This window comes from Molothrus aeneus, chromosome 5 (assembly GCF_037042795.1).
Source record: "Molothrus aeneus isolate 106 chromosome 5, BPBGC_Maene_1.0, whole genome shotgun sequence".
Taxonomy (NCBI): Eukaryota; Metazoa; Chordata; class Aves; order Passeriformes; family Icteridae; genus Molothrus; species Molothrus aeneus.
Window position 1 is genome coordinate 37,206,515 of NC_089650.1, and position 27,282 is coordinate 37,233,796.

At 41.6% G+C, this 27,282-nt stretch overlaps 1 protein-coding gene across 1 annotated transcript in view; it reads right to left on the reverse strand.

The window, feature by feature from the left end:
* The window catches only part of SRGAP1 (SLIT-ROBO Rho GTPase activating protein 1), a 138,850-nt gene extending 112,148 nt beyond the window's left edge, over positions 1-26,702 (reverse strand). Inside the window, exon 1 of the mRNA XM_066550174.1 lies at positions 26,490-26,702. Coding sequence (XP_066406271.1) covers positions 26,490-26,556 — 67 coding nt within the window. The 5' untranslated portion in view covers positions 26,557-26,702. The remainder of the gene's footprint in view (positions 1-26,489) is intronic.
* Between the last annotated feature and the right edge of the window lie 580 nt (positions 26,703-27,282).

The following is a 27,282-nucleotide window of genomic DNA, read 5'->3' on the forward strand; positions in this document are numbered from 1 at the left end:
AATAGAGCAAAAAGTCTACTACCAAAAGACACTAAAGTCTAAGGCATTATTTTTTTCACCTTCACTGAGATGGAATTTTTAAGTGCACAACTCTTCTTTTATGAGAGTTTCAAAGTGTAATCAGGATATGTACAGGCTTTATTGTTACAAAGGGAAAAAAATTACTTTGCAGTCCTCTTGGCATCACAATGTATCCATTAGCAATTGCTGATTTTAGCTTTTAACAGAGACTATAGCCATATCAATTCATGACGCTGACCTCTGTTTTTCTGAATGAATTAAGAGGAAGAGAAAAACGTGGCTTCCACCAAGCTTCCATTCCAGCACAGGAAATCCTGTGTGGTTAGATACAGTATGTGTCGCGCTCAGAGATTTCATTCTACTCCCCTTTAAAAAGCCAACACGAGCAGCATGTCACAGGAAATTCTTCCTTATTTTCAGTAGTTTTCAGGACAAGGCTTCTTTGGAAACAAGGTCAGCATGAATAGAGCATTGCTTCCTTATCGCTGCTAAGCAGCTGCGTTGAGGATGCGAGACACAACGCTGCACCCTGTCCCTGAATACCTCTTTTCATAAACTTTAAGCATATGCAGCTCAAGCAGTTAAAAGTTCCCTTGTGCTTTTTTATTTTGAGATTTTTATATCACATACTTTCAAAAAATATTTTTTTAAATGTACTGAGCAACTGTAAGGTTAAAATCCACCTTAAAAAAAAAATCAAACTTCAACTACTTTTAAACAGACAGCACCACACAGCAAGGCTGACAAAATTAAAGCACAGTTTTGGCCGACTCTTCAGGAAGCGTGGGGCCCAATTCCACCTCCCTCTGCAATGTACCTCTTTCAAGGTGCAATGTACAACTTTCAAGGTATTATTTTAAGTCTTTTACTCTCTGCAACTCCTCAGTTTTATACAAAGCTCCAGTTGTCATCAATCATTTAACTTAATAAGCAATTTAGGCAGGAATTATATGCTTAAAGAGTCAAAGCAAATTCCAGTTTTTCCAGATATTAAGCCACTTACAAAACATGCAGTTTCCCCCTTCCCATACCGTGCCAGTGAGACTACTGTTAAGTACACTGATGAGTAAGGTGCTGCTAATTTCCCTCAAGATAATGTCTTAAAAGGTTTGCATTGATAACAACAGCACTACACAAAGCATTTGCATTTAGTTTTTGCATATTTTTGCAAGGAAGTTAAGGGATTGAGGAAGAGGAGCTTTGAAAGTAGCAGCAATTTGTCTAACTGGCAGTAACACCAGTTATCCCAAATAGCAGACACCCCCAAACCACAGGAAGGCATTTAAAATGAAGACATTTAACCCCTCAGTGGCCAGAGAGAAACAGAGTGGGCAAGGTCCATCCACCACAGAAAGGCACACATATCAATTCAGTGCTCTTGGCAGAGGGGATGCAGAGGCAGTACAGTTCTCACACTGCAGACTCTTTGATTAAGAATTTAAGTGGAAGAGCTCAGAGGTGAGACTGCCAGCATTCCTCAGGCAAAAGGGTAGCAACAGCCACCTTTGAGACACAGAATGCAAGAGGGGAGAACATAAAAGAAGGGAAGCATTACAGACCAGTGAAAAATGGTCCTAGCAGATAAAATAAATTGTAGGCTGAGGCATAGAGTGGCATGCAGTAGCCTGACTGCACTGCATTTCAACCCCATTTGAGCTGAGCAACTCTGCAAGTATTTTCCAGAAGAGACACCTAAACAAGAAATATAAACTCGTTATCTACAGGTTTGTCTTCCTAGTTTTCTAGCTGCAGAGTTCCCAAGTGTCCTCACACTGAAAGCTCTCATGCAGCTACAGCCCCAAGCTGATGAAGTCTAAGATCTTGTATGCTCCTGGCTAGGCTGCAATGCTAAAACATCCCTCAGGCCTGCAGGCAGTATGGATATGGTCTGGGTGATTACAATTATCTGGGGTAGAATCTCTCTTCTGAAGAAAAGCCATAATGTAGGATAGGTTATTGGAAATTGGTGTCTTGAAGGAAATGGCAATTGTAATAACCAGCAAATAGAACACTTGCCAGATGTTTTAATTCTGTCATAAAACTTGATGCCTCTCTAAAGGTCATGCAGGTGCTTTCAGCCATATCATCAGATAAGGTAAAAAATCCTACACTGTTCTGGGGTTCATGACCACCTAGAAGCAATTTTACAATCTACAAAATAGTTACAGTAGAGTCTGCTATGTGTGGAATCGCTTACTTGATTTTACAAGCATTTTCTGAAAGAAAAGGCATCAGATAAGAAAGTAATATTTTAAACCACTAGCAAGGAAGTACAAATCGAGTGGTTTTGAGCATTTGATAATTGGTACAATATTTCTATGACACTGGGACACTGTAAATCTGTTTAATTTTGCAGTGTAAACATTGGCTTTTCCCTGAAGTGCAGAGTAGTAATTCCTCACAAAGGAGGAAGAGTTTTCCTCAAGCATCCAAACCTTAATCCTCTCCTTTTTTTTCAGGATATTGCTGTTAGCTTAAACCTCAACATAACCTATACAGCCAGTACAATTTATTTAATACCTTAACACCTGCAGGATAACTAACAGGATAGATTTTCCTTTAATTGCAATGTAAGGCTAAAAAGAAAACACCATCCCCCCAAACAACACCTAACACCTTAGATCTTTTAACATTTTATAAGGATTTGCTGCTCCATCTAACTTACAGCTGCACTGGAAACCAGACTAAGAAGGTACAACTGGTCCAGATGCACCAGGCACTACTCCCTCAGCAGAGCACACTGCACTTCAAAATTTTTCTATCTACCGTTATTCTTAGAAATCTGACTCTGTGTGCAAAGCCAGAAAACAACATCTTGAAATGAAACAACATCTTGAAAGGACTTGTGTTGACACAACTCATGGACCTGTCTTTAAGATCCTCTGCTTGACTCCTGTGCATTTGACAGGGCAAGATCTTGATTTTTTCTGGATATGAAGTTAAACTGAAGCTGAAAAGGGAGGATGAAGTGCTGTTTCTGTTCTGACAGTGACTATGGAAAATCCAAACCATTTCTTTTTCAGTATTATTCAAACTGGTAATAAATTAAACGTGACCAGCTCACTAACAGTTGTTTGTCCATAGTTGGTAAGGTCCAGAACTAACCACAGTCAGCCAAAACTGTGCTTTAATTTTGTCAGCCTTCTTCTGCATATCATGTAGGTGCAGGAGGTGCCAGGGCTGGCTGGCACAGAGGCTGCTGAAGCAACTGTGGCTGGTTCCACCCTGCATTGGAGGCGCCAGGCCATGGGATCACATAATCCCGTATCACCCCCACCGCTCCCTGCTCCCATTCCTCAGAACTCCACAGTCCATGGGCTGGAGACGCTGACTGTTTTTGCACAAGGCTTTCAATTTGTGAAACCTGTACTGCTTGGCTCAAGCACATTTATTGCTTATTCTAACAAGCACCTGATACATCAGAAAGAACAGGGAAAAGCTTCTGCCTGGAAAATACACAGCATAAGTTACACTGACATCATAATAAACACAGACAAGCTATGAGAAAGGAAACCACCCCTCAAACAGGACACAGCTTCCAGGAAATCACTATTGAGAAATTCTAATAATTTACAACATGTTTGTTTAAGAACTTATTTTCATGTAGTATATTGTATGGCAGAAATGGGAAAATAATACAAGATCTGAAACCAAGCAAGGCAGCACAAAGCATGATCACAGAAGCAAGAACATATTGACTGAAGTCATTAAGAACCACTAGTTACAAAAATAACTTGGCTTTAGGTTAGTGTCAAATTCATTTCAGTTCTTGCAAAATCTGAAATTCATCAATATTCAACACTTTCCTGGCAGAAAGTCTCATTCTTTAGATTCCCTTGTTAACAGAATTACCAAGCCAGAAAGAAGTTCGAAGTTTCCTTCTGTGACAGTCAAATCCACCCCTCTGCAAGTGATTTTCATTTTATGGGAAAAATATTCCTTTTTTGTCAGTTCCATCTTTGGCACAGACGTATTTTATTCTCATGACTGCAAATTTAAGTACATTACCAGCTTGCCTACCTCTCACACGTAGAAATGTACTCTTCTGCAACTTACATGTGTCTAAGACCTTTCATGTTGCTACAGACTAACAGCCAGATGAAGAAACAAAACAAACAAACATTCACATACTCGGAGAGCTATGAAATTCCAAGGGCAAAAGGCAACTCAGAAATTACTCAGGGCCTTAGTAGGATAAAAAACTCCACTGTAGCACAGGAGGCTAACCAATGGATAGCTTCAGTGAAATAAACCACCCCAACATCCCTATACTATAATAATTAAAGTATGATTTCTAATCTGTACTTGGTTATCACTTTGTACTTTGTAATGGGGTGAATCATTCAACTGGTCTCCACAAAAGCTTGATACTTCCCCTCCAGGAAGCATTCATTTCATTGATGTGGTCACTTGAATTTTAAAGGTTCCTTCGCCACTGGTAAAAGGATCTATCAGAGGCCACAAAGGATCCCATACAATAGGAATCAGGTTTATTGCTTTCTATTGTTCTTTCAGGCAAGAACTGTTTTAATCTCACAAAAACTTTCTTCAGTCTGTTAAAAAACAGGGAAGTCATTGTACAGAGGCTTTCACCCCACCCTGAAAGGAAGAAAAGGTACTTGGAAAATGGTAGTACGAAAATCTGTTCTTTTTAAAGACAAACAAAACAAAAAGCACATTCATACTGCCAATGGAAGATTTTAAGATTTATTTACCCACTCCAAAACTATCAATTTTGATAGCATGAGAAGTAAGATATTTGGTACTTGGTTAACTAAGTTAGCTAACCCAAAGAGACAACTGTCCAAGCTCCTTCAATGTATATAAGGACACTAACATTTGAGGATTAAACACAGAAATACAGCAATTAAGGCCTCTGATGTTTTTAATGGTGTACAGTCAAAGAGGTTTTCTTCTAACAGTCACAAAACAGAAACAGAAACATGCCTACTTTAGGAAGTCCACATTTACTGCTGTCACTATTAGACTTCCCAGTACAACTATCGACCAAGGAATCAATGAAAATAGTTTGAAAATACCACTCTGCTATTAGCAGTTACTCAACCAAGGAAAGATCCCTAAGGTTAGGAATAAGAGTAGCATTTCTCAGCATGGAAACTGGTTAGTCAACAACCATTCTTCTCCTGCACAAAACCTCCGACAATACCAGCTCACAGCAACACTAGCTTCATTTACTGGCGGGAAAAAAGGCGTCCCTTTGTACCATCAGTTTTGTGCCCTTTCAATAGCAGCTCTGGCGGTAGATTGGTGTGGACAATCACAGTGACCATCTGTGACTAGGAGACAGTTTGATAGCTGCAAGACTAACGTAGCTTCAGCATCACCGCATCTTGCCCTGCTGAGTCTTTCAAACAGCTTTGAAAACTTAATGAAAATGGATACATTCAAAGCTGAATAAAAAGAGGTCTCAACAGGCTTGACCCTAAACCTGAACAATGAAACTGTAATGCCGGCACCATTGTATCAACACGACAGATGTAGGTCGTGCTAACTTTCATCTATAGTTGTGACTGATAGCTTGCAATTTGCTGACAAGACATCTAATTTCAATTTTCATTTGGTTTGTAGGCACAAATTTCAAGGGTTCAATTAAAATGGAAGATGCACCTTTTTTTTTAAGTTGTTTCTTGCAAATAGTATAGTCAGCATGTGTCACTAACCTAGGGCATTCTTGTACTAAATCCACCCTACAGAATTTATTCTAAAATTACTCAGTGCAAGATTGGTTTAAAAAGTTTATAAAGTTACTGCTTAACCAAAAAGTTAATTCACAAAGACCCATAGTATCAGCACAGTCTATAGTTTTATATATTTTATAGTTTCATATTTTCCTGGTTAATTTAATTATGTAATCTAAGTTGTACGAAATTTTGTTAATAAGCTCCAGAAATCCATCCATCATAAGTACACATTCATGGCTGGTACAATCTCATCATGTGATCTGTCCCATTTGGATCAAGGTGAAAAACTGATTTATATTGAAGCTAGGGAAGAACAACCAAAAAACCAAAAGCTCCTAAGCTGCACCCGTTACTTGAAGAGTAGTCACAGTAAGCTTTATAAGCAACACTCATGCTGGAGAAGGGCAAGCACAATCCAGGAGGTCTCTGGAGCACCCTGATAGTGGCCTCCTGACATGGGTGATTAAGGAAACAATATAAGAAGATGCTCTGTTTGGTCTCATACTTAAAAATCAGAAAAAAATGGCCAGGAATGTGAAGGCTGGAGCAGTCATGGCTGCAATGACCATGAGATGATGGAATTCAGGATGGTATGAGAAAGGAACAAAATAAATAGCAGGACAACAGCCCTGGACCTTTGGAGAACAGATTCTGGTCTGTTCAGGCACTTGCTATCAGCAGGATAGCTGGCTGGTTTTCAAGGATCACTTCCTCCAAGTTCAAGAATAGTCTGCCCTGGTGAGCAGAACATCAAGCAAGAGTGGCAGGAAGGTTAAATAGATGAACAAGGAGCTCTTGACAAAACTCAAACATAAGAAGGAGGCATATAAGAGGAAGCGCCAGGGATAGGCAGCCCAGGAACTATCCAAGAATGCAGGGAGAAAATTAGGAAAGCCAAAGCCCATCTGATACTGCATCTGGCTAGGGACATGAAGGACAACAAGCAGGACTTCTCCAAGTAGATCAACAACAAAAGGAAGATGAGGGAAAAATGTGGGACCACTGCTGAGTGGAGCAGAGGACATGGTGACTAAGGACAGAGAAAATGCAGAGATGTTCACTGGCACCTTCGCTTTGGACTTGAGCGGCAAAGATTTGGCTTTGGCATTCTCAGGTTCCAGAAACCTATGGGAAAGTCAGGAGCAAGCATGACTTATCTTTGGTACAAGTGAATTAGTCTAGCAAACACACAAACTGGACATACTTAAGTCCACTATAACTGATGGAATACATCCATAAATACTGAGAGATGGTTAATGCCATTACAAGGCAATTCTGGAATATCTTCACAAGGTCATAACTACCAGGAAAGCTTCCTCAGTACAAGAGAAAAGCAAAGGCAACTCTTATACTCAAGAGAGAAAATAAAAAAGATCCAGGAACTAAAGTTCAGCCAATTTCACCAGGACCCTAGGGAAGGTGAAAGAGAAAGTAATTCTGGAAATATTTTCCAAACATGTTATGGACAAGAAGGTGATTTCAAATAGTCAGTATACAATTATTAAAGAAAATCAGGATTGACTAACCTGATAACCTTCGACAATTAGATGATTCCCCTGGCAGAGGAGAGAAGAGCACAGAATATTGTCTATCTTGATTTTAGTAAGGCTTTCAGCACTGTTCCCCTACAATATCCTCATGGAAAAACTGATATTAAGTATGAGCTAGAGAGCAAACACTGGGGTGGACTGAAAGTTGACTGAACTGTCAATCTCAAAGATTTACAATCAGCAACATGAAGTCCAGCTGGCAGCCACTGGCATACCCCAGGGGCTGATACTGGGGCCACTACTCTTTTAACATCTTCATTAAAGACCTACATGATTGGTCAGAGAACATCCTCAGCAAGCCTACAACTAATACAAAACTGAGAAGAGCATGTTGATTCAGCATATGATTGAATCAACTTCCATTCAAAAGGACCCCAATAGGCTGGAGAAATGGACAGATGTGAACCTCGTAACATTTACCAAAGGCAAGTTTAAAGTTCTGCACCTGCAGGCACCAGTACACAGTACAGGCTGGAAACTGCTTGACAAAAAAAAGTCTTAATGAACATCAAGTTAAACATGAGCCCACAAAGTGTCCTTGTGGCAAAGAAAGCCAGCAGCCTCCTAGGTAGCACTAGGAAGGCATTGCCAGCAGGTAGAGGAAAATTTTTTGTCTCTACTCAAAACTGGTAAGATCTCATCTGCACTGCTGTGTCCAGTTCTGGACTGTCCAGTTCAATGGGGAATACTTGAGGGAGTTCAGCAAAGAATCACAAAAATGATTAAAAAACAAGAGCAATTTTCATCCTGAAGAAGATTCTTAATAATGGATCTTAACAATGAATTAAAATATTTAATGGGGAACAGAGGGAAGGAAGAGAGAAGACGGAGCCAGACCCTTCTCAGCAATGCCAATAGAAAGAACAAGAGGTAACAGACACTATTTGATATTCGGGGGAAAAAGAAAGACCTTTTTGAATTTCTACTCTCAGATTACTAATACCTCCCTTGCATAAAATTACTGTACTGATCCTTGTGACAAACAAGAACCAGTCATGATCAAGTCAGGCAACAGGAAGAGCCATTTAGTAGCACATTCTATAAATGCAACACAATGTCCCTGTCCCTCCTTCCTGGTAAAGAATCCCAAATGCCAGTTGAGGTTGTTCCAAGGGAGGGAGTATAATGGCTTTATTTGGCAAAAAAATTACTCATATGGGATGCACTAAAGGGGATGCAAGATGAGGGTAAGGGCAGGAGATTTCAGTAAGTTTCAAGTATACTGCTACTATGAAGTATTCTTTGCACCTCCACAACTCAGATGCTGTTCTGCACTTAAAGTGGAGTTTACCACTCACCCAGTAAAACTAGGTGAATTTTAGTAAACTAAAAGCTAGGCGAAAATTTAGTAAAACTCAAATTTTTCTAGAGCATTCCACAAAATAAAATTTTGAGCAAAGAAGATCACATCAGTTATTTAACATAAAGGGCTCCACATTTTCTTTCCCAAAGTCCAATGAAGTCAACAGTTGCTTTCTTCAGAATTTAGCAAAATGGTTAGATTCTTTAAAGGGACATGGATTTTGCTCTGAAAAGTGTTCTCCTGATAGGACTGAGCAGAAGGCTGTAAAATACCCAAAGAGACAGGTAATGAGGGAAATGGACTACCTTAAGCCATGTCTGAGAGCTCTTCTATCCAAACAAGGAGTAGAATCAATTGTTTCTCAGACAACAGCAGTCTTTTGTCATTGCTGGATTTGGCATTTAAACTGCAGTGGACAGGCATAAGACAGATGACCAAATTCACCACCACCATCTTTTTGAGCTTTTCCTTTAAAAAACTCATTTAAGACAGATTATTCCATTGCCTCATCACACATAGTAAACCAGTGAACATTAAATAAGCCAGTGCAAAAGAAAGCTTCACACCTGTGAGGCTTCCTCTTACCAGTGTCTGATGGACAGAGGAGACTAGTTTGGGGTTTGTTTGCCAGAGGTAATTTCAAAAACAAATTAAGGAACCCTTGAAGCTACTAGGTATTATTCCTTAAAATTGCCAGTTTTATAATTTATTGCAGGCTGGCAACTTGGTGAGGCTATAGAGAAGGTTACTGACTTCAAGACCTCAACAACACAATGTATACCCCAGAACATACCAGAAAAGATTCATTATCATTCTTTATGCTTAAAGGAAATACTGCATTGTATTTAGGTCACACAAAGTAAGTACAAAGTTGAGTAAGGGAAGAATGCAATTACAATGCACGTACCAACCTAACCCAACATATTAGAACCATGTAAACATTGCTATTAAATTTACATTGCGATAAAGCTATCTCCTGGATGAAAAAAACAAAGATAGCAAGAAATCCCCAAACCACTGAATAACCTGAAAAACATCTCCTTAAAATATCTTGACTCAAATGCTCAGGGATTGGGAGAAGGCAAATCATATTTTAAGCTTCCCAAATAAAAACTACTGGTTTATTGTAAACTCAGCACTTAACTTTGTAAATAGATGTGCTTCTTCCAAACTTCCTTCACCCTGCCATTGTTTTAATTATCTGATTTAAGGCAAGTTTTTCTTACACAAAGCAAAAAAGAATGCAATTGAAACTCCTGTCCTAATTAAAGGCTTCCTTGTTCTATTATGAACCTTACTTGACTGCTCAGTACTATTGCCCAGAAGAACAATACATATTTAAATCTCTAATCCCCACAAGGGAAGAGACTCCATTTGGAGTTCTGCAGTAACTATAACAATCCTGCTTGGGGATAAAATACTGTTAAAAAATATGTGTTAATCTAAACTTCCTAAAATATGTGTTAATCTAACACTCCATACCCTGTAACCACTGATCTTTAAGAATTTGTACACTTACAGTCATGTGCAGCTGCCTCCTGTACCAGTTCATGAGGTTTGACTGTGGAGAGGTGGAAGTACGGACCATTATGAGTCAGAGTTGCTCAGAGCTAGATACAGTGTCACAACACACCACAGAATTTGCACTACACCCATGAGACCTTTAGAAACAAAAGGGACCTACCTCCACAAACCTGCATCTCTCCAACTCTAGCCCTGGCAATCAGTAGGAAAAAATCTAGGACAGCAGCTTTCACACAGGCTATAGATTTTGTGCTTAAAGATAAAAGTGATCAAGAACTTAATTTCACTCAGATGTAAAATTTCATTTTCCACTTTGTATGATTGTAGACAATCTGCAAATATAAGCCTGCAGCTAACTGCAGGATGGTAAAGAATCACATACCAATGTCACTTGTAAACTCCATCAGTGAGAGTCACTTGCTGAACACATCATCTTGTTAGAAATTTGCAGATGACTATTGAAATGGTGATGTTCAGTTCTGTTTGGGGACATAATATAACCCAAGAGGCTCCCAAGGGAAATGATTTACAGCTCCTCATTCATCTTCTGACCATGCATATTACCATCCTACATGTAATTTCAAGTACAATCACGATGCAGGCAAGTGTGCATTCAGGAGTGGGACAGCATCTGCAACCAGTCCCCAGTTATGTAATGTGGTACACACACCCCTAATTATGTGATATGCATTTCAGGTCAGAAGACAACAGTATAGCTAGTCACAACAGAGGGAGGGCATATATGTTTGTGAGGAAGCACAGCAGAAAGCAAGATTTTGGTTAGAAAAAAAAACCCAAGCAACCAACCAACCAAAAAAAACCCCACCCACACAAAACCCTTATAGTGATAACTAGGTCCACAGCTTGCCCCAGAATCCCACCCAGATCAGCTCTCTGACAGAGGTGATTCTGATAGCCAGGATCGGATCTAGGTTGGCTATGCTTGCTCAAGGCTACAGAGTATCATCACAATGCATTCAAGGACTTGCATTACAGGCAACAAAAGTCATCACTTTCTTGTTAGTGCTCTGTATTTCATATACACACAGGCCCATCATGGTCAGCAACACAATTCTATCATCAAGATACTTTTCTTATAACAATGTTCAGAGAAATACCTAATTTAGGGAATGAACAATATATACCTGTAAAGCAATTCAGTAAACTTATCTGAAATATGAACTCAAAGCTTTTTAATATTAACACAACTTTTGTTCATGAGGCAAAAAATAAAATAATTCTTGTTGTTCAATATTCTGTGGAACCTTCATTCCTTCAATATTTCAAGGCTAAACATATTAATAGGGTCATAAATATTCAGATTATGTAATAAAGACAGTGAAAGCAGATGATAAAATGCTGTTAACATTCATTTACAGCAGCTGGGAAGGCCCTGCCAAATGTTGCTTTACATAACAGGTCGTGATGCTCTGACTGCATTAAGCTTTCTGATCACTCTTCCTTTATCTGCTATGATTTTGAACACAATACGAGACAGCACAGACTAACCAATGGATTTAGGAGCCCTTTCAAACACACCACCATTTCAAAGGTTTAAAAGATTAAAACATCAAAAAGAGCCTAGTGGTTACTATGTTTGTGCTTTTGCATTTTATAGTGCAGACATGAAAGTGACATTCACATCATTCTCCATTACCTCCACAATTCAGTGCCTCCAATAAATTTTAGAAGTGACTTTATTTTATTGTGCCATGCTTTAGTTTAGCCATTTGCAAAAAAGGAAGTAACAGTCAGTAACTTGAAAACATCATTGCTACCATTTTCACAAGACATCTTGAGTACTACTGAAACATTCTGCAATGTATGCATAATCCTGTCTACAACCTACGCTAATTTTATTTTATGAATTGCATCTGATTCAAGTGACAGTTATTGCTTTGCTTCAGTATATTCTGCATTACATTTCCTTTGTTTCAGAACAGTCTCTCCTACACTTAAGAAGTCAGGATTCCAAAAGCATGGATCAGATCCTGCAAGCTCTCAGGCAAGTATCAGCCAGACACATTGACTGTGGGGGTAGGTCTGAATGTCCAACTATAAAAATAATGACTCATAGTTGGATTCGTTTGGCACATTCCCATGCCAAAATTAAGCCAAATTCTTCAGACATTATGGAGATTAGCCCTAGGAAGGTTAAAAGCTCTAGTCAGGTCAACAAATTGATGTGTGTGAAGTAAGCAATGCTGTCCTAACATAGCAACTATTCTGCTTGTAAAAGCAGTACCACTTCATTCATCCCTTCAACCCTGCGTTAGTTAGCAACTATTCAGTGCAATGAATGCATTCAAAGCCTATTCCATTAACTGACTGAAATTTTACTGCAGTGGGTCTCGAGCTCTTCCTGTAGCCAAAGCACATTAGAAAGCACTGATGTGTCTTTACACAACTGAGAAGTTTCCTCAGCATCTACCAGTGCCAGCTCCACACCATCCACATGCAGCACTGCTTCAGCAAAGCACACCTCCTTGCTTAGGAAACCACCTAAATACCAGATCTGGGCAAAAATATTACCCATTATAGGAAAAATAAATTCCTAAAGAGAAATACCGGTTTGTTTCATCAATACTCATTTAATGCTGTGAACAAGGAACTTGGTACTCCATTTTTGATTCAAGTACAGCTACCTTCACTACACTTAAGGAGACTCTTGTCAGTCTGTTCAGTCACCTGGAATTAAGATATCTCCTCACTTTAAATTAAATCCTCTTGCTTAAGTTAGAGCAGGGTAGCTGATGTAGGAGAGGCTGAAAGCTTTTGGTTTTTTTTCACTAAGTCAGGTTTGTTTGCACAAGAACTATACAAGAGGTATGTCTTCCTAAAATCACAGACTCTTCAGATGAGATTCAAAGGGGTTTCCAAGGTTATAAACACACTGTAATAGGAATAATGGCCTGTATGATCCTAGTAACAGGTCTGAATCCCCACTGTACTGAATCCCCACTGCACTGAATCCCCACCATATCCCCCATATGGTTTAAGTTGTAACCTAAGAAGCTCTTTTCCAGAGCATCTTGCTACAGACCTATGCATAAGATGGAGTTTTCAGTGATCATAGCTAATCCCATGATCTCCCACACTACTGATAGTTAACAAACTGAGAAAAAAAGTAATTCCAGAGATAGAAGTAAAAAAAGCAATTAAATTAAAATCTATTTCCAAATATCTTAACACAAATATTGCTCAGCAAAACCAAAGCCATATAACGCAAACATGTGCTTTCCAAGTCAGATATTATAACTAAAAAAGCAATAGATTACACGTAAATAGTTAGGGAACTAAAATTTCTATTAAGTCTTCACATATATGCTATCTCCTTACTTACAGTATCTTCAATACACTTATAAGAATACTCTTATTCAGTAGGAAGTGCTACTGATTCATGATGCATTAGCTATTCATTTAACCCAACAGTCAATTACAATTTAAAAAAATCATCACATGAATAGTTACATAAATTGTCAGATAACTGAATGGAGTACAGAACAGAACTAAGAACAAATTGTCCTTTCCAATGCAAAACACAACACTGCACCAGTTCAGAAGCATACCTGTAGGGTCATCTTAAATCCACGTTTAAATTAAGTGGAAAAAGAATTCAGACATTTCCGTGCCTGATTCTCAGCTATGTCACTTTGCATACAGCTGTTCAAACAACCTGACCTCACCACATATAGCTGCAGCAGTAGAAGTAAAGAATAACCCCATTAATACGCCAAAGTAAAGCCCCAAATCAGTAACAAGTAGCTTGGCTTCTTGAAGGACTGCCTGCTGCCTTGCAAAACAGCTCTGCAAAGGAAATAACCCGATCAGCTGTCATGACTGATAAAGAGCTCTTCATTTTTCCTCCTTAGAGCTATATTAATGCACAGTAATTATTCATCTCTAGTCGCTAAACCCCAAAACATTCACTGTTATTTGACTTAAACCTGAAGGTTTGCCTTGGTAATATTTGCAGACCAACTGCCCTTCTTTCCTCCTCAAACATCAGTTGAAGTAATTTTTCTGCCCCCAAAAAAACCCCTCAAACCCCACACAAAACAAAACCCCCTACCCCTACTCTTCACAGATAGGAAATAAATCAGGAATATTTGCTTAGTAAGTTTCTGGTGGCTGCAAAAAAAAAAAAAAGCTGTTTGTGAATCTGCAACTTGGGCACCTGGGGACCAGAATTGCCATGGGACAGAGGACTGACTGCTGTATGGAGGGAGTGTTGCAGAAAGCAAAGGTTCAAGCAAACAGACATTCATCTGTGAACCTTTAAAATAACTCCGAGCAAACAGTTCTTTCACAGATTATCTGCAAAACTAGAGACAAACTACAAAAAATTGGTGCAAATCCTGTAAGGGCTTTAAGATTAAAAATCATTACAAAGGAAAGAGCTGTGTTTTTTTTCCTGTATACACTGTGATAAACAAATAAGGTAGCCTCTGAACACTCCCCCCTCCAGATTAATAAAGTAAGTATTCTTAATTTAGAATGGTCACATAATTATCTCAATCCTACAGTCCTCCTCCTTTTCCATTTCTTTAAAAAAGGAGAGCAGGAACACACTCTTGCTGGAATGCATAGGGAACCCTATCTCTATGGTGCCTGCTCTAACTACCAGGCAATGGATTCATAATCACCCTGTAAATAATTAAATATTCATTAAGTCTGGGAAAGAGCTTGAGAGCTTCAACAAACAAGAAACCAGGGAGACTCGTCCAAGAATACTCAGTTCCTTAGTTCTCAGAGCAAACTCCAAGGGGGAGATCTGTACTCAAGACTCAGTTTTGAATAAGATAGAGGCAGCAAAATATGGAACTGAACTCCTTACACAAATGCTCTGATCCCTAGGAAGGATGCACTGATCAGATTCCTGATGCCACAATTTCATACATATTCTCACATGGCTCAGCAGAAAAAGCAACATATTTTTAGGTCTACTCTGGTGGCAACTCAGATGACATCAGCATGGATGAGGCTGACACTTTGTCTCTGCCAGCTGCAGGCAAGGCAGTTTCTGCTCTATAAATATTAGAGACACTGCATTTCAAACTATACTACAGAATAAACATGTAGGCCAGTATGTGCAGTCACACAAACATACCAACACCTCAGAAGCAAGACAGCAACCAAACTGAATGTGGCATCTGAAAGGCAAACACAAGCTAGAGCTTTTTTATTCATTTCATCCCATGGGATATTTTACACCCTAAGTCTCTTTGAGCCCCTCAAGGAAGACTGAAAACTGCTACTGTAGCCTGAAAGTCTGTCTTAGGCCTGAGCAGAGACCCCAGTAGCCCCCCACCCACAATTACAGAGGCCATCTTGGAACCACCAGGGAACAACACAGAGCTGTATTGAACTGTCAAGCAGGCCACTATCAAGGCATGTGCTTACAATTTCATTGAACAATCCTTCTTAACACCCATACCCTCTCACAAGCAACCCACTAGTTGGCTTCTCAGGGATTATATATTGGAGGAATTACACTTTGGCTCTTATTTCCATTGATTTTTATCCCTTTTGATATGTAAAAGAGGGTTCTTCTTGCTCAATATTATGGTTGTCCAGAAAGGTTTCCCAGAGATGTGAGTCTCTCCTCAGTGCTTAGCCAGATCATGCAGTAGATCCTCCTTGAAGTTATGCTAAGGCAGGTGGAAAATACTGTGGCAGGTGAACATGACTTTATAAGGGCAAACTGTGCCTGAGAAACTTGGTGGTCTTCTGTAATGTGGGTTACAGTGCTAGAGGATAAGGGAAGAGGAATATGTCACGTACCTTGGCTTGTGTAAAGCACTTGATGCTATCCCACACAACATCCTTGTCTCTAACCTGGAGCCATGTGGATTTGACAGATGGACCACTTGGTCAATAAAGAATTGGCTGGATAGTCTCACTCAAAGAGTTGTGGCCAACAGCTCGACATCCAAATGGAAACAAGTGGTGTTGAGTGGTGCTCCTCAGGGGTTCGTATTGGGACCAGGGCATTTTGACATCTTTACTGGTGACACGGAAAAATAGGATTGAACGTACTGTCAGCAAGTTGGCGAATGACACCAAGCTGTGTGGTGTGGTTGACATGCTGGAAGTGATGGCATCTAGAGGCACCTAGATTGGCCTGAAAGGTGGGCCCCTGCAAACCTCATGAAGTTGAACAAGGCCAAGCGTAAGGTCCTGCATGTAGGTCAGGATTATCCTAAGGACAAATACAGGTTGAGCAGAAAACGGACTGAGAGTAACCCTGAGAAGGACATGATCTGGCAATGTGTGTTTGCAGCCCAGAACACCAAAAACATCCTGGGCTGCGTCAAAAGGAACACGGTCAGTGAGCCAAGGAAGGTGATGCTTCCCCTCTGCTCTGCTCTGGTGAGACCTAACCTGGAGGGCTGCATCCCACTCTAGAGCCACCAACATAAGAAGGATGGGGACCTGCTGGAGCAAGTCCAGAGCAGGGCTATGAATATGATCAAGGATCTGGAGCACCTCTCCTTTGAGGACAGGCTGAGAGAGTTGGTGCTGTACAGCCTGAAGAACAGAAGGCTCAGGGGAGACCTCAAAGCAGCATTCTAGTACCTAAAGGGAACAAGAGAGCTGGACAGAGAATTTTTACAAAGGCATAGAAGAACGGGTAATGGCTTTGAACTGAAAGAAAGTAGCTTTAGATTAGATATAAGGAAGAAAATCTTTACTGTAAGAGTGGTGAGGCTTTTTTTTCTCATTAAGGCCACACAATCAAGTTCACAAGGCATAGTCTATTGCACCTTCCCACAGGTAAAGTGGGAATATTGCTTATGAAGCAGAGAATTTGACCCACAACTACAATACCATGGCATCAGAAGTGGCTGGCAATTACAGGATTACAATACAGTCCACAATAATCCGATGAGCTCGGCTGCAGATGCAATAGACTGCTCATCACAGGCTGCTGAGGAAGAAGTGATGCAAGGCATGCACAACAGTGCTCACTGCCACCAGGCTCCTCCACAGCACCCTGGGAGGAGAGGAGAGGAGCACCTAGCAGGTGTGGACTTGCTACCTGCACTCGGTTCCCTCATCTGTTCTGCACAGGGGAACCTTCTCCCACTCTGCACATGGTTGTGATTTTAATGCTGAAGTATCTGAGCAGATTAACAATTGGATTCTATTTTCTGGCATTACATTAAGAATCTCACTAATTTTATGCACTGTTACTTGGAAATTAGGAAGGCACAAATAAAGACAGCCCAAGAAAAGGTACATAATACAAAGAACCCTCTTACATTGGTCTTAACCTCAAGTAGTCTGCTAGGCAGCAAGCACAGCATAGTTGTTAAGTTCTTAAACATACTGGTTATCCATATGCCAACACACACAAAAGCTAGCTTTCTGCTACACAGCTGATTCCTCAAGAAACTAGTATTATTTAAGCCAAGAATGCAGACACCCATTTGCAAAACACACAAGGCACCTATGGACAAGAGCTTATACACTTTCATTTCTACTCGTTGGCAAATCAGTGATTTGCAAGAGATAGAGCTTGCTGTGCTGTCTAACCACCTATATCAACCTTGGTGTAGTAAGAATCCTATGATAAGGGTTAAGAACTTTTTCTTTTTAGCATGCCTTTTGAGTGCCTGCAGAAATACTCTCAAAGAAATAAAAGTAACTTTATGCCTAGCAACTTAGTCACAGCAACTAGTCAATAGAGACCAGTATTGAAGCATACGACAAAAGCCACCACCCCCTTTTTAGGGTGTTTTTTCTTGGTTTTAGTAGCACAAGCATCATCCTGATCTATATTTTAAAAATTCAATTAAGTAACTTGCAATCATTTCAATTTCTCCATTATTGTGTAAAGCAGTAACTTAATTGATGAGTTAGAAAGTTTCAGCTGAGATGCCTGCTCATCTTGGTACTGAATGAACATTTATTTTATCTTGCCTCTGACCTGATGCTTTAGATTGTTTATCCTATCTCTGCTTAAAAAAGAATCAGAGGGGAAAAGCAGTGAACAGCAAGGTTTGAAAAAAGACACGTTGTTGAAAGAACAGAGTCATACAAGAGCTATCACTGAATCTTATTAGACTTCTGGTGTACTCTGTACTTTGTAAACATGAACAGATTCCTCTGATTTTCAGGAAGCAGATACTCTGGAACTGGCTAAAACGGCAGACACTGCTTTCTTTTCCCATATGAAAGAATGTACACTGCAAAGTGAAAGGGGATCAGCCTGTCTCCTTATTTAGTTTTACACACTGAGAAAATCCAAAAGTGTGCACCACTCCGTTTGTGACACGCAGGAAGAAACATGAGCATCTCAAAAACTCCCCACAAAAGACAGCACCAACAAACTGCCAGAAGATTTTACATGCAGAGTAATTTGGATGAGTAAGCACTGAGTCAGTTAAGGAGTCTGGATAGTTTACATGAATCTCTAGTCAGTTTTGTTTCCCACAACAGCTAATTATGTAAAAGGTTACAATCATTACTTCCTGGAAGTCATCATCCGGTAAGCCAGCTGCATTTACTTTTTATTCCCAATATAGCTAACAAGAAATACTGCACCATAAGTGTTCTAATTATACTTTTTGTAACTTCTATTTTACAATAAAAACAACCACTTAGGTCCAGTATATTTCAAGAATGTTTTGGTTGATATGCTAATACAACTCCCTTGCCTGCTTGTCAGCACTTCTGCATCTATAAAGGAAAGTCTCAGGAGGTTGCAACTGAAACTAAAGCATGTTTTATTGGTCAATAATAGATAACAAAACAAAGTTAACAGGAATATTCTAACTGGTGAATCCATGATCACACTTTTAAGCAAGTTCTACTGAACATTTTGAGAAAAATAGACAAAGTGTTTTTTCTTTGTCTATACCTGTATTTTTTCTTTGTCTATATATTTTTTGAGAAAAATAGACAAAGAAAAAGTATTTTTTCCTTCTCACCGCCTTAATTAAAAAGCACCCCCCCCCCCTCCAGATGCTACGATCAAGGTAAACACAGATAAGGAACCCATGTACCTTAGGAGAGACTTCATTAAAGACAGATCAACAACACTGTCCTGCACTGGATAGAGTTTGGAGTAAATAACACAGACCATCTTAAATTTATTTCACAGATATGATTATTAAAGAGTCAAATCATAAAGCATACATTTTCTCCACAACATTTTCTTACAGCGTGTCATAGGTTTTCCCTTCCTACCTGCAACACCTACCTCATTACCATGCATCTAAAGCTGGGATTATTTTATTGTGCCAAGTACAAACTAAACCAAGCATTTACACCTTCCAGAGAAGACAGGAGAATAACATGGCCCATGCCCACATACAGGAAACAGGACATCAGATTTGCTTGGGGTTATTTCCAAAATGCTCTTCATTTTTCATAATGACATTACATCTCAATCTCAGGACTTATCAGTCACCTCCAGGTAAAATTCAGGTTTCCAGCAGGTCGTACAATGCAAGACTGAATATTGCATCTTGAAATTCATACAGGTATATGCCTGAGAAATAGTGACAGAAGAGAAAAAATGAGAGGTAAGGAGTTCTTAAAGAGATCTGCCTTGATCAGTTACAAAACTGAAATTAACTGAAAACGGCTTGAGAATATGAGTGCTTTGCCTGGACAAGATGGCTTAGTGGGCAGAGCATAGGTAACACATCTTTAGCCTACCAGGTGGCTGTAACTAACCTGTACACACGTCAATGTCTACAAGAAGATGACTTCCAGAAGAAAACAGTAGATTCCAGAGGAAGTAGTGCCTCAGGATTATGGCTCCATTACAACAGATCAAAGTGAATTGTTTGTCTTAGAGCACTCCCACAGGACCAAGCCACCACACAAACTGCCAGAACAGCCTGCAGTTGTTTAAGTCTTGGAAACAAAGGAAAAAGCAGTGATAACCAACTCCTTTAGTTTTGGTGCCAGATATAGCCTTTGTAATGTAAAAGATACACAGCAAGCAGTCTTCCTGTGCAGACAGCTCTGTCTCTTAGTCAAGACATGGACCCATGCTCTCAGCAATGGCCTTCTGTCCTTCATCCCAATATCTGCTACCGCAGAGCCCACCAGCCTCATCCCTGTTACTGGTACACAAGCAGCAATGGCAGTCATTGCACCTTCAACCACTGCCTCCAATTTTCAGCTGTTGCTCTTCTTCCACATCCATACGTATGTACCTACACACATATTCCCACAATCTCCTAAACCTCAGGGAGTGCGGCACAGTGCCCAAGAGACAAAAAGTGGGGAAAGAAAAGATGAAATAACTTCAGGAACAAGAGGCCGTTCATGACTCACAGCTCCCAGACTGAGCAGCACAGCACAAGGTCAGCCAGCCTTGCCCCAGAGATGGGCAGCACTCAATCACATCAGCCCACACAGCTGACAGCATGGGGCAGATCCCTGGAAGGGTCAGGTCCATACACGGCAAGCTGGGAGAAGCACTCCCAGAGGAAATGCTGCCTAAGACTAAACCCTGCAGGAAGCAGAGGCGGCAGCACCCCGAGCACAGGCAGCCCTGCTACACATTTAGCCTAATCACTCACACACAAACAAACCCCCACACTCCAAAGCCTACTTTGCCCTGTGAAAGCCAGCAGTAAGAGTAGATTAGACTCTAATAGGGATTAATACAAGTTAACGTAGCAGCAATTTCCACTAGGGAGACCAGAAAGGTTAGATGTGGGATAGCATGACAGGTAGATGTAGGAAGAGTTGGGAAAAAAAAGGTAAAAGGAAGAACAAGTAACACTGGAGCTTGCATTGACACCTGCCTGGCTCCATTTTTGCTCTTCCCCGTGTCCATCCCTGTCCAAAGCAGAGATGAGACACGCTGCACTGTCAAGTCATGGTCAGTGATTTCTAACAGGCTGTGTAATGGTCAGGAGCGGATTTCTTATCCAATCTCAACAGCATTGACCCACTTTCTACCAGCACTGCCATCCATCACCTCTGACTGACAAGGAGTCCAGTTTTAACAAAAGGTAAAACCTAACACAAGTGAAGTCTGAAGCAGAAAATGGAAAGAAATTTGGATCCCCTTCTGTCTTACTGCGGATCCCATTCTGTCTTACTGCAGCCACTTCAAAGCTATGTTTAATTTTATTAGCAACTAGAACTCCAGTTCATAAAAAGGTGACCAATAAACGATAATAGCAGGAAATTAAGTGACCTTAGCATGATTTAGAGCATTGCTCTGCAACGGCAAAACTGCATATAAGGTATGCTTGGAAAAAAAAAGCCCCAAAGAAGTGATCATAAAAAGTTTCCAAATTGCTTCAGAGTCAGAGGCAAGTTAAAACTTCATGCTAGAGACTAACAAAAATTTGTATTGACAAAACACATACATTAAATATGCATTATGAGTGCGCCATACTGCCAGAAAGAAACACTGTTCAGACAATCCATTCACTGCCTACCTTTTCATGTGTGCTATAGTAATCGAGACTTTATTTACCTTTAAATTCAAGTAGAATAATGTAGTTTCACTGTGCTGTGGGAACACAACAGTTACAGTGTGTGGTCAAACCAGGGGAAAAAAAAAGTGTACTTTCCTGACTGTCATATTTTCAAAAAGGCATGAAGAAAAGGTGGGAGGTTTTTTCATTAATTATATAGAAAGACTAAGAAGCCAAAACCTCTGAAGTTCCTGAGTCATGACCTTTGGGAAGCAGGCATTTTGTAGGGCACCCCCATAACCCAAATACTTTGGTACACAGCATAGTAATAAACCAACTTCCTTAGTTTTCATTCCAAGAAAGCTGTGGAAGTGTAAGAATACTGAATATGTTAACTAAAAAGAACAAAAAAAGGAACAAGACAAAACCCAAAACCAACCAAACCCAAAACCAACCAAAAAACTATTCTGTTTATGACTGAACTGTCCTTATTTGCAGATACCCCTTTCAATTGCATAGTCAACTACAAATTCAATAACCTTTGCCTGGACAAACTCACTAACGTTTACCTGGACAACTGGTGTTTGTACTCTGAAAGGAAGGATCAGAGAGCTGGGAGAAAATGGTGGGGGAAAATATAAGGAACATCATCAGACAATATAACTCCAACTGGAAAATAGCATGGAGAACAATATCCTTTCTGTATCAGACAAAGTCCTGTGTGTGGCCAAGTTCTTTGACCAGAAAAATTTCTGCTAAGCCACACTTGATAAACTTGAACTTTGAAAACTGGCATCTATTCATCAGATTTTTTTAAATAAACCTCAAGAATTCTGGCATCATCCAAGGTACCAAATGTTTCATTACAAAGACTTTATTCAAAATAGCTATCAGTTTACTAAAACAACAGCCCAATTTGTACTTCAGAACTCAGCCTTTTCTCAGAGAGGCTTCTGTTGTTGTTTTAATGTGAAGCTGAAATTCAGTTTCACAATTCAGAATTTTAATTTTCCATAAAAATTAGTTAGGGAATGTAATACAGACTACTACCAAGTTCTTTCTGATGAAAAAATAGGAGTATTTTGTTCTGAAGAAGGCCATGCAAATATTGATCTTGGGGAAGTGTCTTCCTCTGCAAACTGCTTTTGGGCTTGCATTTCCACTAGGTCAATTCCAACTGAAAAATTAAGGTGGAAAAAAGGAAGGATCTAAGCAGCTCTTTCCTCAGCCCATTTCAGTTGGAGATGCAGTAGTGTAAGAAGGCTGAGACTTAAACTGCAATGATTCTCAACAGTTCACACCATAAGGAGTATCTCTCTAAAGAGAAAGGCCTGATAATTAGGCAGTACAATGCTTACCTAGTCAAAGCACATTTCTCCTGCCCATGGAAGGCCAGTTGCAAGTCCTAAGAAGGCAAACATGCCAGCTTAACATGAAAGATCGAAAAGCTCTGGAGCAGTATATCCCTAATCCTCTTGCTCCTACAAAAGACTTATTTTTCAGAAGGATAAATTTCCAAAGGGAGCCAGGTACTCAAGATCTCACCAGCTCACCCTTTACCATCTCAAGACACCCACTCACAGATATCAGAGGATGCTCTAGTATTTCTTAACTAGTGTGAATTGCTCAATAACTTTATCAATAGACACTACTTGACATTATCAGCAGTATCAAGGAGTGCTGGTCCTCAGAACACAAAATGTAAGATAGGCTACTACAGGCAACTGAGGCTTGAGTTAAGGCATGCTGACTATAAATTTAACAGGGTCATACGGCAGAAAGTTAATACTTGGCTCATAACTATACCATCAGTCTGTTGCTCATCTAAAAAGTATTCCTTCCACTTTCTAGCTCTAGTTGTATCCCCCACCCCAGCTGCAAGGTTGGTAAAACTATCTCTAATGACTTCAGAGTGCAAATAAAATTACCACAATCTTGAGAAAAACACAGATACAACTTATCCTGTGGATGACCAGGAATATTTTATTAGTTATGTTACTTTCCAGGTGCCTTTATGTCTACAAAGTAAGGTACCCATGCCATCATTATATTATTACATCCCCCAAAACAACATGTATAGGTATCCAGCTAGACAGATCTGACTTCAGTATTAAAACATCCTTAAGAAATATTCTTCTGCTTTCTATACAATGTACAGGGAAGTAAACACACTTACCTTATTGATTCAGCTGGGATAGTTCTTGACAGAAGGTAGACTGAAGAACAAGGATGTTATAAAAAAAGGTGCAATAAAATACTCTGCCCAACAAGTCAGAAGTACCTTGTTTACTTCAGTTTGACAAACATTTACAGACTTTCTGCTGCTCCTGCATGACCTCTACTATAGCAATAGACAATCTAGTGATACTGCTAAAAATCGAAGGAGAAGATGTCAGTTTATACCACTCAGGAACCAGGCACGACAATTAACATCTGTTACTGCTTCCTATTTGAGGACTTAAGAGTAGAAAAGCTATGTGAAGAATGGCACTACCAAATCCTCATTTCCAAATATGGCACCATATACATACCCTACAGGGCACGTACAGTACAGGCCCCTCTTCCTTCAGTATTAACATTCAGACATAATCTTAGGGCAGGATTTCCAGCTGCACCCACCAGCGGCGTGGTTTCTGAAGCACCAATGCTGATGCTCAGCAAGCCAGGCTCAGTGCAATCTCACCCCAAGGTACAGGAGATACAGGAGTGCTGCTGCACTCCTGTGCACACGTCTGTCCAGAGGACCTCAAAGGGCCAGTCTGCTGCCCAGCTGTCCACATCCTTCAGCAACTACACACATCAGCAGTGAGAAATCAGCTAGCCACTGCAAACACCAGAAATCACAGGCAGCAAAAGCAATTTGGCCACACCCTTTCTCCTAACCTAATATAAGAAATTCCAAGCAGTATATGGGGATCTGACTTTCCTGAATTTGCATTCCTTTAAAGCTATCTTGATGGCTAATTAGGGCTGATTTCCTAGGCCTTGAACCCTCAATATAAAAAAGATTTTCAAGGTATCACACAGTGGTATCTGCTTTTTTATACTATCACAGCTGGTGTCAAGCAGAATTATATCTTGGCACAGACAGTTCTTGACATCTGAAATACAATTCTAGTGATGCTGGTTAAAGAAAAAGCATCTAGCCCAGCATACCTTTTCAAACAGCTGCTGATCAACAATTCCAGCAAGACAGTTGGGTGGGATCAGACTGCACACACCCCAGACCACAAAGAAGCAATGCAAGTTAAAATTCCTATTAAGCTATATTTACAAACGCCACCTCCCTCTGCAATTATGATGGAGGACCATGACACCAAAGGAGAGCAAGGTTATCAACAGAACTTCATGCCGTCATCTTTAGTGTCTTTTGAAACAATACAATAGATGTAGCTGAAGGGCATGGCATTTTTTCTTCATTATTCAAAAGAAAAGACTGGCATTTATAGCAATTAGCTGCAGATAATAAAGGCTGAGCCTTTAACAATCAAGTTAGGAGGAGGCAAAGAACAGTCTGCACACTGTGCAATGAGCTTAAGATCTCAAACATTTTTTATGCTCAGTGACCAAGACAAATCTGCACCCATGTCCACAGAGAGGAAAAAGCACCAACCCTTCAAGGGCTCAATGGCAGTGTATACACCAGCTGTGTGAGAACTGTCTTGGCCCTGCCCATGTCAGACAGACACTTGAAGCGTGCCCCACCTGCCAGCTCAGACCCCTCACTGCCCACCTATTTGGCAGATCTCTTATTTTAATATAGATCCTTTCTTGGACACAAAATGACTTTTGATAGCGACAGGTATTTTTCACAAAAAGTTTAAGGAGAAAAAAACTCAAGAACTACCTCTTTACTTTTAAGAGGAAAAACCCCAACAGAACGACAAGCATTGCCTTGAAAAATTGATGTCACAGGATCAAGTGAGAGGGAAATATATTGTGCAAGTACACAAAGTCAATAAATCTTTCAACAGCTGAGGAGTGGTCCCTCCCACCCTGTTCCAGATGCCTCACAGGGAAGGTCCCCAGCCCATGCCTGCGTGGAGCAGGAAGGCTGCTCCTGAAGCCCACGGACCTACATGAGGACATGCTCCATCTCTGCACATCGCAGACTGTGGGCAGCATCAAGGAGGGGACATCCTACCGATGTGAAGAGCACACCAGCATCATTTTAAAAAGCAGAGTTCAGATGTTGCATAGCTTTTTAAATGCCGTATTTCACGTTCACATCCATCCCTGGATTTATTGCAATTTATATATTATGCAATATTTTCCCCGACAGCACTCAGAAGGATGCGCACCAAGAGACCCACACCCCACTGCCATGGCGCTACTTTCCCCATCTCTGTTCCACCCAAGACACTGCCAGAAGGAAAACGCTAGGCGAGGAAACTCGAGGGTCTGGAAGCGCCGCTGGCTCAAGCCAGGATCTGCCGGCGCTGTCCTTGGCACAATAGTTGGATGCGATACAGCGGGCGATGCGAGGCTGAAATACTTCCTGGGATGGCTGAATGGGCTCATTCAATAGTCAAGGGTAATTCTTTATTAGCCATCTTCTACAGCCCAGCACAAAAACTACAGCCCTGAGGCAAGGGTGGGAGACACCAGCCATGTGCCTCAAGAAAAGGGTATGGCTTAGCATTGTCTCTCGCCTCAGTAATTGACAAGCTTTTTTTTTTTTTGTCTTCCCTTTCCCCTTCCCTCCCCCCCGGGCGTTACCGAAGCCGGCGGAGGAAGGGAAGGTGCCCGGCCGGGGTCGGGCTGTAGAAGAGCCGCCGCAGCTGCCGTCCGACCCGGCCCCTCGGACCCACCGGCGCCGCTCGGAGCGCTGCGGGGGGAAAGCCTCCGCCGCCCTCTCGCCGCTCCCTCCCGCCCCGAAGTTCGGGCAACTGGGACCGGCCGGCCCGCCGGCGCTTTCCTCGGCAGCCGGGGAAAGGGGCCGGCAGGACGCCCGGCCCCCGCGGCGCTTTCCCCGCTGCCTCCCCGCGCTTACCTTTCACTTGACTTTCATACTCCGCTATAATCTCTTTGTCCTTTTTGAATCTGCTCGGGGTTGACATTATCCACTCGCTTCTTCTGCTTCTCCGCCTTGTTCTAAATTATTATCACTAACTGTTCTTGTTTATCTGGAGGTGCTCCCAAGTTGTGTCAGGCGGCCGCAAGCCCGAGCGAGCCGGGGAGGCGGCGGGCGCTGGCCCCGCGGGAGCGCCGCCGGCACCGGAGGCGGCGAGGCGGGGAGCGGCGATCAGACTAACCCCGGCGCAGGCACCATCGCCTCCCGGCACCGCCGCCGGCAGCAACGCGGTCCGCGGCCCGGGGCCGCCGCAGGGCGGGGCGGCGGAGCAGCGGCCGCGGGGCACTCGCTTCCACTAGGCGAGGGCGGGGGCCCGGCGGCTGCGCCCCACCATTGTTATCTGTCCGCACGCACCCGGGAGAGGGGAAGGGAAGCAGGGAGAGAGCGGTGGGCGGGAGGCAGGCGGCCGCGCTCGGTCCGTACGCCAGAGACACTGGTCACTGCTGCCGCCGCGCTCGCCTGGCTGAGAACTCGGGGCCGGCGCCCCGCCGTGACTAACCCCGGGCGGCAGCGCCGCGGCGCACGTCCCAACCTCGCGGGGCGAGCAGTCGCCGGCTCGGGGCGGCTCCCCCGCCGCGCCCTGGAGAGGTGTCTCCGGGAATAAACTTCTCCCCGCCCTCCCGCCGCTGTCTCCTCCCTTCCTGCCTGCCCGCCCGCCTCCGGTCCTTGCTCGCCTTGTCTGCCCGCTCCGCCTCCCCCGCCCCGCCGGCAG